We start from the raw sequence: 14,814 nt of genomic DNA, 5'->3' as shown, positions 1-14,814 counted from the left end.
AGGCTGGGTTTTTTAAATCAGAGAATACTAGTTTCATGGTGCAAAGCTTTCCCACTAGTGCACCCACTCTTGTGATCGGTAGTGGTCAAAATACTATCAGGCCATATGCATCCAAGGGAAGAATACAGAAATGTCCATCATTGTGGAGGAGACTACCATTGCAAAAAAATGTTTCCAGGGGTGGGGGACAGCTAAGGAGCCTCTAGTAACTGGTTTTGCTTGGGTTTTTTGTTGACTGAACAGTATTTCTGCAGCCAGGAGTCACCCTTTTGTCAGTGGCTGCATTTAGGAAGTGTTTTCAGGGGGGGGGGGGGCTGAGCTTTGCAGAGTGGAAGCCCAATGGCTCTACACACTGTTGCATGCTCATCCTGCTTGTCTTGTTTTTATGGGATCTTCTGCAAGTCCGTACCTAAGTATTTATAACTCTGCCAACTCTTGGGGCAGGCATAACTAGGGTATGCCTGATAGCACCCCCAATTGAATGGGGGGGGGGACCCATCTGTACTGTTTGTGCCCGTGAAATCAGAAGGCTGCATAGAAATCTGGCTTAGAAGTTTGTGTGGAGGGCTGGCGAGTAACAAGGACAACGGCAGACCCGCAGAGGGCCATAAATCCCCACTGGAGAAAGATGATTATGTGAGGGGAAAGTATATTTTGAAACAGGTGAGGCAGTGTTTCTTCACTGGACTGGCTCCCTGCTCCCAAGGGTTGAGCACTTCAGTCCATCTCAGTTATCTGGGGCCTTCCTGCTTGCCAAGTATGACTTCTCTGGTCTCAGGCCTGGTTCTTTAAACATGCAAAGGGAGATGTCTAGCCTAGCTGATCTCAAGAGGATGGCAAGTGGGGGCCCTGCTTGCATCTCCATACCAAGAAAAGCACCTTGGGGAACTATTTCCACCCGAGACACCAAAGAGCCATCACAAAGCTTTCCAAACTTGCCTATAACTAGTAAGGTTGGCCAGGTTCTTACCCTGATGTAATCTCTTCGCTCTAGGAACTGTGCCACCTGTCTACGTTGGTTTTCAACCAACCAGTATTTAAAATCTGCTTTGTTACAGCTTAAAGCAGCATTCCTTTTTATTTTTCTTCCTAAGGGCTGTGTCACTGGGACAGGACTCCCTTTGCGTGTGGAAGGTTCCCGGTTCATTCCTGGACCTCTCCCAAGTAAAGCTTGGGAATCCCCTTGCTTTAAAACAGGAGCTTCTGCCAGTCAGTGTAGGCAGATCTGGGTTATGCGAACCAGTGGCCTGACTCTGTATAAGGCAGCTTCTTGTGTCCCTAAGAAATCTTATCCAAAAGAGCCATGAACAGGGTTAAAATTCACCAGATCTGTAACCCACTGCACACTTACCTGGGGGTGAACCGCCTTGAACTTAATGTCTTCTGAGAAGATGTGCAGAGGACTATTCAAGCACAAGATTCAGCAACCTACTCTTAAGATTTCCTCCGAAAGGCTGACAGGGAGCTGAAGAAGCCGTGGAACCTTGGGTTTTAAGGTTCCTGCTTTTAAGGTGCCGCTGCTGTCAGCAGTATCGCTAAGTTCAAGTGCAAGTAGCAGCGCTGTTTTCGCCTAAAGTGGCGACACATGGCTGATGAAGCGCTGAAGTCCAAAACCAGCTTTAGAGCACCAGATTGGGGAAGCTTGAAATAGAGGACCGTGCTCATCGGAGGCCTTGAGGCACTGGTGGTTCCCACAAGCAGAAGGGGAAAGGAGGAGCAGCTCTGTGTGGTCTGCAGGCCCGTTGAATGACTGGCTTCTGTTCCTTTGCCTGAATTGACTCTTGTTCTTGTGGGGTGACCTGATGGCCAGAAACATCCAATGGTTCATAATTTGGCTCAAAAGACTCGGGGGTGCTTTTTAAACCAACCAGCTAAAGCAACTTCACGGGGTGAAAATTTTCAAAGCTAGATGTGTCTCTTGCAGCTCTACATTGCTATGATTCTAAGAACATCTTTGTTCACAGGGAAAGCCCTGAGGGCAGAGAAGATTACAGCATATATTTGCAGCATGCTACAAAAAAATCTCCTGGGGAGGCAGGTGGTGTGCAATGGCAGCACAAACCTATGGCTCCAATTGGCTTGCTTGCTCCCTGTCACACAAGTGTGTCTTGCTGCTATTGGCTGAATTGTTTCTACTCGAGCCATTGGCTTGAGGTGCTCTGAATCCTAGGGCGATAGAAGGCCTGGTCCAATGAAGACCCTGGCGAGTAATACGAAACCAAAGGCAGCATCTGTGCCAAAAGGCCTTGGACAGGAAGATCTAAGAATAAAGTTGCACAGACAAAAGCTTCACCTGATGCTGAAATAGCCAAGTCTGTTGGTGTGCTGGAAACGTCAGCTGAGTGGAATCAGGCTTGAGTTGTGCTTGTGAGAGGGACGTTGCTGGGAGCATGGAGTGCAAGCATGGCCTGTGTTCATGTGCTGCGCGTCTTTGCCGTAGGAGCACACGTCTGGGTGCTGGATGTGCAGCGAAGCTGAATATTGGAAGGTTCAGGGCAGAGAAAAGAAACTTCTCCATGCAGTGTTTAGTGATACTATGGAACTTGCTCCTAGAGGAAACAGTGATGGGTCACCAGCCCAGATGGTTTTAAAAGAGGATTAGTTAAATTAATGGGTGAGAGGACTTCTGATGGCTGCTAGCCGTGATGGCTATGCTCTGCCCTCCACAGTTGGAGGCAGCAATGGGTCTGAATCTCAGTTGCTAGAAACCACAAGAGCAGGCAGAGGGGTCTTGTGTTGAGATGCTGCTTGCAGGTTTCCCATTAAGGGCAACTTGGCCACTGTGAGAACAGGATGCTGGGACTCAATGGCCTATTGGCCTGATCCAGCAGGCTCGTCTTCCTTCCTTACGTTCTGATACCTACAGCACCCTTGCCTAGAAACTCTGAACTTCTGTCCTTTGGCAGGTGTGCTTAGTGCCCCTATAGAGAACCAGTCCCTGTTCCATGCACAGGTCAGACCTGAGCTGGGGCTTCAAACCTTACAGTGGTCTATTAAATCTCTTCATGCCGACGTTGCAAATGATTTGGGGGCCCAATTGTACCAGTACTCTGTGTACAAACTGCCTTCTCTTTTTGAAGAGGCATAGATCATGCAAATCCAGCACCTGTAGTATACATGATATACATGTGTGTTGCCAGGGGATGGGGTGAGACTGCCCACTCCTCTCCCACCTGAATTGGGCACCAGCCTCATAAAAATTTCCTTGCAAGTGCACCACGTGAGCCTGGGCATATAGCTCATGTGGGCACTCTCGGATTAGACCTCAGTTTTTGTTCTTTGTAAAACTGAATCAACTCCTTTTAAAGGCTTCCTACAGGACTGGGTTGCAATTTATTTCTTCTGTGTCTGTGTCTGTGCCTTGTTTTTAGGTTTTGGTTTTTAAATTTATCATCTCTCTCTGCACATCTGATTATTTTGCCAAGGTAACGACCTGGTTATCTGTTTTCCTAGCACACTGTTTACTTAAGTAGTTCCTTTACCTCCAGAGTTAGGAGTGAGTTCTGCTGAGCTTATCTGTATTTACATATGGGGCCCGATCCATGCAACTGCAGTCCTGTGCACATGCAACCAAGAGTAAGCCAAATTGGGATATGCAACCAAATAAATGTAGGTAGGACCAAGTTGTTTGTACACTGGTACCTCAGGTTAAGTACTTAATTCGTTCCGGAGGTCCGTTCTTAACCTGAAACTGTTCTTAACCAGAAGCACCACTTTAGCTAATGGGGACTCCCACCGCTGCCCGCCGCCAGAGAAGGATTTCTGTTCTCATCCTGAAGCAAAGTTCTTAACCTGAGGTACTATTTCTGGGTTAGCGGAGTCTGTAACCTGAAGCGTATGTAACCCGAGGTACCAGTGTAATTCGCAAACACTTCCATCATCCTCAGAACAAGCCTTAAAAGCTAGGCCATGTTTGAGAGGGGTTTTTTGTGAGGTAGTAATCCATGGAACAAGTCTTAAAAGGTAGGTTTTTCAGTTGTGCATGTGAAAAATAATTACAAGGCGTTCTTTGGATAGAACAGACACCAATAGCGACTTCAGAGTAGAGAGCCCATTCTGCCATTACTCATAGGAAAAAATTAGTCTGGTATGAGCTGCTTGGATTTGCCAATTAAAAATATGAAAAACCCAGAGGGTGAAATATGGTCCTTTTCAGTGTTGGGGAGGAAGTGGAGGGTTAGGGTTTTGACATCAATTTCAGGTGTTGGGGTGGGGGCAAAATATATTGGGAGCTGTCTGGCTCTCATGAGCACTTGGCAGGGCCGGCCCGCCCTCAAGGGAAGATGAGGCGACCACTGCAGGTGGCCGGATTCACAGGGGCAGCAGATTGCAATGTAGAACTTTACATTTCAGGGAGGAGAGGAACACCATCTTGTGGTTCGTCTTGGGTGCCAAAATGTCTTGGGCCAGCCCTGGCACTTTTATACCACATTGATTCCAGTGGAAGGGCTTCAAGGATATGCACTTAACTCTCCTACTGGGAAAAAATTAGTGGAGTTTAAGAGGGTGTCCTTGGCCAGATCCTGCCTATTCTATGAATTGCTCATTGAAAAGACATTGGGATCCAATTCATATTTGGATGTTTACTTTCTAACATGTGATTTTAATGCTTAAATACGCCTTTTCTGCCTTTTGTGTGTGCACACTGATAATCTGGTTTATAGGATTTAATGGAGCTGCTAGGGGGATATGGGGTCATGACCTTTTTCGTGACAGGAACCCCTGGGCCCTTGAATCAGCAGCCTAACAGGCAAAGGGTTCGTATGTAGTGTTAGTCATACTCTTGAGTAAACCCACTGAAACAAATGGACATGATTTAGGTCCATTGTTTTCAATGTGTCTACTCTGAGTAGAATTCAGTTGGGCACAATTCAAAGCTTGCCCCTTTCCCTATGATGGATAGGCAGTGTTAGAAGCTGCACCTGTTGAATTTCCACCTCCTACAGTACTTAAATGAGACATAGGAAAAAATTACTTTATTTAGAACACTGATTATGCTACATATGTTTTAAATAAATAAAGGCATTTTTAAAGACCTTTGAGTACCGTAGGGGACGTGGAAATCCAACCAATGCAGCTTTTTCTGAACTCTACCTATCAGGCTGAAAGCTGCATGCTTTATGCCTGTTACGCAGAAATTGGTTATGTTTTGGTTTTAATTGCAACATGCAGTTCTCTTCAGTGTATGGACACAAAATTCCTTTGCAGGTAGGCTGTGTTTTGCCCTAAGCGTTCCCTGCCGTGCCTCCTGGGTTGCCAACTTTCCAGCTGGCCGCTGCAGCTGTGCAGCTTGACAGACCTCGCTCAGCGTGGTTAAAGCGTGCTTCTCACCTGCACGCAGTGAGGGGAGCCTTTCCCCCTTTGCACCCTACACAAAGGCTGCCTATCAGTTTCTGGTCAGCTGGCAACCTCGCGTGCCAGCCTGCGATCCAAGAAGCCCTTCTTAATTTGCAGGAGACTCGGTGGCTGCAGAATTTCAATTCCCCGTCTTGCTTGTCGCGTTGATCCGGGCGGGGGAGGAAAGGTGGGCGGAACTTCACATCCTCGAGTCCTTGTTTCAGGAGGGGAGGGGGAAGGAAACTCCTTCCAGGGGGAGGAAGCCTATTGGCCAGCTAGACTACCAACCCGCGTTCTCTTCCTCTTTGCAAAGGCGGCCAATCAGCGCGCGCAGAGTCCCACGCAGGCGGCTGCTTCTGCTCTCGGTTTGCAGTTTGCAAGGTGGAGAGGGATGCTGGAGCGGCTTTTGCAGAGGGTGCAACCGGCCTGAGGGACCCCGGCAGTTTCCCACGTGGGAACTGAGGACTTGACACGGGTATCCTAAAAGATGAAGGTCCTTTGGCCTTGGAGGAAGATCTGGGCTGGAAAGAGCCATCTCTGCAGGCTGTACAGGGTCTGTTGATAGCCTTCTAATTTAAATGTATTTATTTTTCGAATCCCTCCTTTTCCCAGTCTCCAGTCCTATTTTTCTCGCTGCCCCATAACTTCTAAAATTGCAGCCTCTCGTCTTGAGAGCTCCTGTGCTGCTGCTGCTGTTTTTCTGTCCAGCAGGTAGGCTTTCAACGGGTGAGGCCTTCCATCCGCCCCAGGAGTAGAGCCAGATTTTTGCCTGTTGTAGCAGGTCCTTCAAAGCACCGGCACTTTCAGATTTATGTGAATGACCAAGGGGAGACCATCTGGCCTGAACTTGGCCGTTCCTTAACCTTGCTTTCAGGACAGTGCTGCGTAGAGAAAACACGTTGCAAAGCGATACAGCATAATGGAGCATCTCTGAACATGCACAGAGTGCAACTGTGTCATTTCCCCCACACTGCTGGGAATGAAGAAGCATGGTTGCCGGGCAACCCCTGGCGTCCAGCATCGCTCCAGATAAAACAGTACTTTCTTCCCTTGACAACCTTTGGAGCTCATCATCCAGTCTCCCCACCCCAAACCTTAAAGGTTTTTGCTTTATGATGGTGCTCCCATACATTTGCAACACACCTAACTGGGGCTTGCTAAATGAAATGACTAGGTGCCAAATGCACTCCTGTAGCATCTCTGTACAAGTTGTGCATCCTTTGGAGGCAAGCTCCCGTCAGTAGGTGCAGTTTATTTTTCCTCTGTCTTGAGAGCATCTGATTTTTGCCCTCAGTGTCTGACTGAGCACTGAATTGCCGTTCTGGGTGTCCCCCTTGAAACCTGTTCTTTGAGAGACAGGGCAGGGGTCTGTATATCAGTTTTTCTTTGGGTTGGCAGTTGTCACACTGACACTCCTAACAGGTATAAAAGGGAGCCTGCTGCCTCCAGGTTTATCTGCTACTGATTTTGGGGAGAAAACTGCTCCAAGACAGTTGCTTACCCCTTTCCATCGTTCTCGGCAAACGGTACCATTTCCCCGCAAACCATGTAACTTCTTCACTTTCCCCTCAACAGAACTATGTTGGCTGTAGTACCTGGAGTGTTTTTTTTTCCAGTCCTGTAACAAATGTTAACATTGCTAGATTTGCTGGCCATCTTCTGTTTTAATGGGGGTCTTGTCAGTCATTCTGCATTTTGAAAGTGGCCGTTTCCCTAAGGTAAGGACAGAATTCATGGCGATTGACTTTGTCGTATGTCTTCTCCTATAGGCGGGTGCTCTTCCTTCCCACATCTCTGAGCGCCTGGCGTTTTATGAGAAGCTAAAAGCTGCTGCGGCTGAACGATGCGCTGAGCGAAGCCACAAAAACAGCCGGCCGATCCGGATTTCCCTACCGGGTGGCAGTGAAATAAACGGGGAGGCCTGGATGACCACGCCATATCAAGTGGCGCTGCAGATCAGGTGCGTGTATTAGATGTTCGCTATGTGCTTTCTTCAAATGTGCTTCCTCTTGAACACTTTAAAAAAAACAAAACACCAAACTGTTTTAGGCAAAGGGTTGGCAGCTCTTGAGATATGAACAGAGATGTGCGACCCAAAAATTTGAGATCCTATCCTTCACTTGTAAAAACATATCCCTAGAAGATGAGTAATATTTGAAGTTTTTTGAGATGCCCCTAAGTTGATGGGAGTTGTAGTTCAGCAGCATCTGGAGGTTCAGCACCTTTGGCCTTCTTAAGGCTTAGCAAGCTCTTCTTTAACTCAGAATCTGAAACCTTCTGATTCACTGGAACGGCCGTAGCTCAGGGAGAGAGCATCTGCTTTGCAAGCAGACAGGTCCAGTTTCTATCCCCAGTGGCATATCCAGGCCGGGCTGGGAAAAGAGCCCCTCTGTGAGATTCTAGAGAACCTCTGCCAGTCAGTGTGTGCAGTACTGAACTAGGTGGACAGATAGTCCAGCTCGCTACAAGGCAGTTTCCAGCTTCTGCCTTTTGGGGGCAATCGTCATACCTTAAAAATAATAATATGTTTCTGCACCGCTTAGAGATTCTTAATATAAAGCAGCGCAGAAGTACCTAAAATAAATAAAAATAAATATCTGGTCCGTTTCTCCTCGTGGTTGCGAGGCAGTTGCCAGTCAGATATGTCCTAACCTCCCACTTTAGAAGACATCTGAAGGCAGCCCTGTTTAGGGAAGCTTTTAATGTTTAATAGGTTATTGTGTTTTAGTGTTTTGTTGGAAGCCGCCCAGAGTGGCTGGGGAGACCCAGCCGGATGGGCGGGGTATAAATAATAAATTATTATTGTTATTGTTATTATTATTACTGCTCTTGCAGCCGGAGTCTGGCCCAGGGTGCCGTGGTGGCACGGGTGAATGGGAGCCTACATGACCTGGATCGCCCGCTGGAGGGCAACGCCAGCTTGGAGTTTGTGGATTTCGAATCTCGGGATGGGCAGGCAGTGAGTACCCAGAGGAGTTTTGCTTGTGCGGAAGAGAGGGAAGGGAGCTGCTAAATCTTGACTGGCATTTAGCAAGCAAGCAAGGAAAAGGGCTTCACTCTCCTTCCAGATACCAGAACGTCTGGGGGATGAAATCAGGGTTCAGCACTGCCAGACACCCTGATTCCTCGTTGGCTGGGCCCACCAGCTCCTCCACAGGGAACTGGCGTGTGGCCCAAGCAGCAGGATTGAACCCTCTGCTCATCAGCTGATAAGCAGCGTGTTCATATAGATTCTGTAAATTTATATTAATACTGTTTTTAAAAAGAAATACAGTGGTGCCCCGCAAGACGAATGCCTCGCAAGACGAAAAACTCGCTAGACGAAAGGGTTTAGCGATTTTTTAGTCGTTCCGCAAGACGAATTTCCCTATGGGCTTGCTTCGCAAGACGAAACGTCTTGCGAGTTTGTTTCCTTTTTCTTAAAGCCGCTAAGCCGTTAATAGCCGCTAAGCCGTTAATAGCCGCTAAGTCGCTAATAGCCGTGCTTCGCAAGACGAAGAAACCGCAAGACAAAGAGACTCGCGGAACGGATTAATTTCGTCTTGCGAGGCACCACTGTAATAAATATCTACCCCACCCCGAAAGAGGAGCAGAGAATCCTTTCCTACGAGGAAGGTGCTGGTGAAACAGACCTCTCCCCTCCCACCGCTATTGGTTAACTTTAGCAGATGGGTGGCCCTGCCCACCTGTCAGTATTTCTTTGTGGGGGGTGCGGGGGGAGGAGAAGAGAAAGAGCTGCCCTCCCTGGCCAAGAAATGGGTTCCTCAGACCTTGCGCTACAGGAAGAGCAGCTTTTAAAAGGAGCTTGTTGATGGGTAATAGGTGTGTGAACAGCTATGAGCTAAAAGGGGCTGGTTGCCTGCATCAAACCTTAGCTTGTGAGCCTCAGGGGCTTGTAGAGGCAGGCTGCCTGGCAGCTTGAACCCAAGCTGTGTCTCGTTGCCAGTGTTCCAAGAGAGGATGCTTTCAGGAGGGATGTCCGGGTGGGCGGCCTTCTCCGTCTGGGTGGTGTGGTCATTCTTGCCAGGAAAGTCTAGTCTGGTGACGTTGCTCTGTAGGCGAAGGCAGAAAGACCTCAACCTCCAGCCCTCCTTCCTCAGGCTCCTGGGGTGTCATCCTTTCGGAATTATATTGGGCTTCTTCCTAGCTCCTTGCATAATGGCTGGAAGATTTGGAACAGAGAAGATATTAATAATAATTTATTATTTATACCCCACCCATTTGGCTGGGTTTCCCCAGCCACGCTGAGCGGCTTCCAACAGAATATTAAAATACAATAACCTATTAAACATTGAAAGCTTCCCTAAACAGGGCTGCCTTCAGATGTCTTCTAAAAGTCTGGTAGTTGTTTTTCTCTTTGACATCTGGTGGGAGGGCGTTCCACAGAGCGGGTGCCACTACCAAGAAGGCCCTCTGCCTGGTTCCCTGCAACTTGGCTTCTCGCAGCGAGGGAACCACCAGAAGGCCCTCAGAGCTGGACCTCAGTGTCCGAGCCGAACAATGGGGGTGGAGACGCTCCTTCAGGTCTACTGGACCAAGGCCATTTAGGGCTTTAAAGGTCAGCACCAACACTTTGAATTGTGCTCGGAAACGTACTGGGAGCCAGTGTAGGTCTTTCAAGCCCGGTGTTATGTGGTCTCGGCGGCCACTCCCAGTCACCAGTCTATCTGCCGCATTCTGGATTAGTTGTAGTTTCCGGGTCACCTTCAAAGGTAGCCCCATGTAGAGCACATTGCAGTAGTCCAAGTAGGAGATAACTAGAGCATGCACTACTCTGGAGAGGCAGTCTGCGGGCAGGGAGGGTCTCAGCCTGCGTACCAGATGGAGCTGGCAAACAGCTGCCCTGGACACAGAATTGACCTGCGCCTCCATGGACAGCTGTGAGTCTAGAAGAGGAAGGACTTCCTTACACAGAGCACAGATGAACTCTGGGATTCGTTCCCATGAGACATAATGACGGCCAACAACTTAGATTTGAAAGAGGGTCAGGCTGATTCAGGGAGGGGGCAGAGGAGACTGTCAGTGACTAGCAGCCTAGGACTGTTCTTCCTCTACCGTCAGAGACAGTAAATGCCTCTGAACAATACCAGCTGCTGAGACTCACAAGTGGTGAGAGGGTTGCTGTTGCACTCAGGTCCTGCTTGCAAGCTTGCCATTGGGGCATCTGGTTGGCCACTGCGAGGACAGGATCCTGAACTAGGTTGGCCACCTTCCCCCACCCCCAAGCAAGGACTTGTTTATTGCGCAGACATTTTAGAATTAGAATTCCCTAACAGTTTCACTTTTGAAGCTTTAAGAAAAACGCCAATTTGTTTAATTTAAAAGCTGTCTGACAAAAGAGCACCCCGGCCTGTTCTTCCATTTTCTGTCCTTTAGCACCAGACAGAGCTTATTTGCCTAAATTGCTGATTCCTTTTCAGGCTTGTAGATTGTCTAGTAGCACTTTTCAAGCAGATTGTTTTTCCAAGCTGCATCACATGCTTTCAACCAAGTCCGTGCCTGCAGACAGACAACATTTCTTAACGGCCTGATCTAGCAGCCAGTCTCTTTTGATGTTCTTATAATAATATTCTCCCTTGGTTTGTTTTGACCATTGTCCTCAGGTTGCCTCTGCGAATGGGGAGGGGGGCAGTGCTGCTGCTTTGGGAAGGAGCCTGGAGTTCCAGGGTACCTAACTCGACCTCTCCCCAAATTTCTCTTTGCCAGCTTTTCTGGCACTCCAGTGCCCACGTTCTAGGAGGTGCCGCCGAGCAGTTCTACGGTGCCTACCTGTGCCACGGACCCAGCACTGAAAATGGCTTCTTCTACGACATGTATTTGGATGAGGAAAGGTAAGTTGGAAGGGCGATGCTGGGGAGTGCGGTTGAAAAGATGCGGCAGAAAAGGAAAAGGGGGTAGGAGAGGAAAACAGCAGATGCAGTCTGTAGTTCTTCAGGTTATGGAGTTCTTGTAACAACTGGCTGGAATGTAAAGAGAGTTGGAAGTTAAAGTCCCTGGTCTCTCGGCTGAGCCGCTGGAGAGGCCCTGCCTTCGCTCTCTGAAGTGAAAGGGACACATGGCTCAGTAGCAGAGCCCTTGCTTGGCATGCAGAAGGGCCGGAGTGGTTTCTCCAGGTAGGGCAGGGAATTTCCTGTGCCTGAAACCCTGGAGAGACACTGCCAATCGCTGTAGACCAGGCACCCCCAAACTTGGCCCTCCAGCTGTTTTGGGACTACAACTCCCATCATCCCTAGCTAACAGGACCAGTGGTCAGGGAAGATGGGAATTGTAGTCCCAAAACATCTGGAGGGCCGAGTTTGGGGGTCCTTGCTATAGATAATAATGGATCAAGGGTCTGATGTGGTATAAGGCAGTTCCTTCTGTTCCTAATTAAATTAAGCTTTGCTTTCAGAACCATAAAGGCTGCAGACTTTGATTTATTTTTAAGGAACAGCTGTAGCTCAGTGGCTGAGCTCCTGCCCTGCATGCAAAATGCCCCAGGTCCAATCCCTAGTGGCGTCTCCCCTGCCTGAAACCCCCGGGGAACTGCTCCAAGTCAGTTATTATAACCCTATTATAAGAAAAGGTTGCAAGTGGACATCTATCCTTTTCTAAATTGTGTGTGTTTTGTGGTTGTGGTGTTTTGTTGCATCCCTTTGGGGGGTGGGGTGGAAGGAAGCGAATATATAAAATAAGAAAATGATTTCTCCCGCCAAAGGGCTAACCTGGGGTGTAATGGAACAGGGTACGCTCCTTGGGAAAAATAGGCAAAAGGCAGCCTAACCCAGAGCTAGATGCAACAATGGCCTGGCTTGGTATAAGCCACCTTCCTGGGTCCCCATTTAAATCACCCGTTTATTCAGAAACATGAGGACTGGAATCTTAATTTTATTGCTTAGATCCAGGACTCTAGAGCTCAGTGGGAGATTACGCAAGGTGCATGCAGAAGGCTCCAGGTTCAGTCTCTGATCGAGGTGGGAAGGACTCCCTGCCTGAAGCACCGGAGAACAAACACACAAAACGTAACCAGCAGCGCATTCACATCAACAAGTCTCTTCTGTATTTTTATCACAGTATCAAATACTTGTCTTGCACGTTATCAACACAAAACCACCATGTCATAAGTTCCATTCTCTTGATATACTACATACGAACACGTACAAGGAGGGCGAAACAAGGCATTATTCCGGAAATCCTTGACAAGATTCTGTGGAACTGTAGTAAGCTCCCATTTGGATTTTATGAACATACAAAGACATACGTGGAACAGAAACTAGCAGATATTGGACTCTATGAATGAACTGATCTATTGGGACTTCTTCTTACATTGTTGTACTTTATGTGTTGATAATGTGCAAGAGAAGTATAAAAATACAGGAGAGAATTGTTTATGTGAATGCACAGCCGGTTACGTTTTGTGTGCTTGTTCAATGTATTTTACGTAATGCTAGGTTTGATCTTGTTTTGCAATGAAGCACTGGAGACACATTGCTGCCAGTCACTGTCAACAGCATTGTGCTAGATCATGGGTCGGCAAACTAAGGCCCGTGGGCCGGATCAGGCCCAATTGCCTTCTAGATCTGGCCTGTGGACGGTCTGGAAATTGCCGTGTGGATCGCCAGCACACACGTTCTTTCCCTCTCCCTCACATGGCGGCGCTTTTCTCCTCGGAGACGGAGCAATCTTGTCCCACGCCACGCCCAGTCGATGGTGGGAGCTGGCTCGCCCGCCTGCCCGCCTCAGCAGGGCGGCACTGTGAAGGGGGCATGTGACGGCAGTGGCTGCTGCGTTTTCCTCCTGCTCCTCCTCCCTCTGTCTCAGTCTGCCCTCCCTTCCTTCCTTCCTTCTCTGCACCCCTTTTCTGTGCCGCTTCCTCGCGCACTTTCTTCGTTGCCGCCTCCCTCCTTCATTCCTCCCATGGTGTTCAGGCGGTTTGTTGCGGTGGCCACGGCCACCGCTTGCAAGTTGGTGGGCGGCTCTGTCTTCTTCTCCACGGTACCTCTCAGGAAGCAGCAGCAGCAGGTAGTGGGTAAAAGCTCTGGCGACGCCCCAGTTCCCCTACCTCTACCCACGGATCCTCCGCTGGGGCTGCTGCTTCTGTCTTCGCCAGCTGACACAGCCTCCTACCCCTCTATGGCGCCTGGCTGGCTGGAAAAGCCCAACTGCGGCTATTGGGACGACAACTGGGACAAGTAAAGCGAAGCATCTTCAGGCCTCTTTGCGGGCAGGTGAAAATCATTCATTTTTTTCTTCAAAATATAGTCTGCCCCCCCAAGGTCTGAGGGACAGTGGACCGGCCCCCTGCTGAAAAAGTTTGCTGACCCCTGTGCTAGATGTACCCTAATGATCTGAGTCGGTATATGGCAGCTTCACATGTTCCTCTTAATGTGTTAATTGCTTTTGAGATTTTGTTGTTGAAAATAAAGAGGCAGGATAGGCATATGGTGCATGAGATATCGAATGTGAAAAGAATCTCCTTCTGAAAGTGGTCTGTGTGCATGCGCACGCACACACTTTTTGCCTTGCAGAAATGAATTGGCCTGTAGGACTTCCTCAATCCCTTGGGTTTTCGTGTTGCACCTCTGCTGTCCACTAGGTGTCGCCACTGGTCAAGCAATGACTTTTCTGTACTGAGAAATTTTGCTAGATTTGAAACTTCTTTCCAAATCATCCTGATGATTTAATCTCTGAATCGTCATAAAGTTTGATTTAAGCAGAAGACTTGCAAGGGTTGCTGGTTGAAGGTGGGGGGGGGGGAGCTTTGTGAGCTTCAGAAAATGGCAAACAAGATAACAAAGCCCTAATCTCCAAAGTTTCTAAGATCAAACAAGCAGGGAAGTAAATAAACTTGATTAGGAGCAGTTCACAACATATCCAGGGACAAAGGCTGTCTGGTCCACAGAACTGGCTGCTCCAAATCAAGGGTTTATCTTTTTGCCTTTTGGTTAGGTATCAAAACTTTGAAGATCAGGGGTTTTATGACCCTCTTTGTCATTTTGGGTCTGCTTGGGCTGCCTATAATTGCTTGACATTATCTGTTGATGTCTCCATGTTTCCTGTAAAGAGCTTTTCATTTTTTTCTTCTTCACAGGACTGTGTCCAGTAAAGACCTGCCGGTCCTGGAGGAAATCTGCAAGGGGATAATCGCCAACAACCATCCCTTTGAACGGCTGGAAGTGTCTCGAGAAGATCTGGTGGAGCTTTTTAAGGTGCAAACTCCAAAGAATGTCAGAAGAGCCCTCCGTCATTTCATAGAAAGACGGAATAAAAAGAAGCTTAGAATTATTTAGTTAAGTGCCAGGGCCTCTGCCTTGCCAGTGACACAGTGGTACCTCTGGATGCGAATGGGATCTGTTCCAGAGTCCCGTTCGCATCCTGAGCAGAATGCAATCTACACGGGCGCGGGACGTCATTTTGAGCGTCTGCGCGAGCGGCAAAACCCGGAAGTAACCCATTCCATTACTTCCGGGTCGCCGCGGAACACAACCTGAAAACGCT

General features: G+C 48.4%; 1 protein-coding gene across 3 annotated transcripts in view; it reads left to right on the top strand.

Annotated features, from left to right (window-relative positions):
* Positions 1-4,060: 4,060 nt before the first annotated feature.
* TARS2 (threonyl-tRNA synthetase 2, mitochondrial) overlaps positions 4,061-14,814 on the top strand; it is a 29,086-nt gene continuing 18,332 nt past the window's right edge. The window contains exons 1-5 of one of the 3 annotated variants that reach the window (XM_080984612.1): positions 4,061-5,890; positions 7,107-7,297; positions 8,173-8,296; positions 11,044-11,168; positions 14,408-14,525. In XM_080984612.1, the coding sequence (XP_080840738.1) occupies positions 5,825-5,890; positions 7,107-7,297; positions 8,173-8,296; positions 11,044-11,168; positions 14,408-14,525 (624 nt within the window). In that variant the 5' untranslated portion in view covers positions 4,061-5,824. The remainder of the gene's footprint in view (positions 5,891-7,106; positions 7,298-8,172; positions 8,297-11,043; positions 11,169-14,407; positions 14,526-14,814) is intronic. The other 2 variants (XM_080984611.1, XM_080984610.1) reach the window with 2 other exon arrangements.

This window comes from Podarcis pityusensis (genome assembly GCF_964106645.2).
Source record: "Podarcis pityusensis genome assembly, chromosome: 16".
Lineage (NCBI taxonomy): Eukaryota > Metazoa > Chordata > Lepidosauria > Squamata > Lacertidae > Podarcis > Podarcis pityusensis.
Note: the sequence above shows the minus strand (reverse complement) of the source record. Positions and strands in the feature narration are given on the sequence as shown.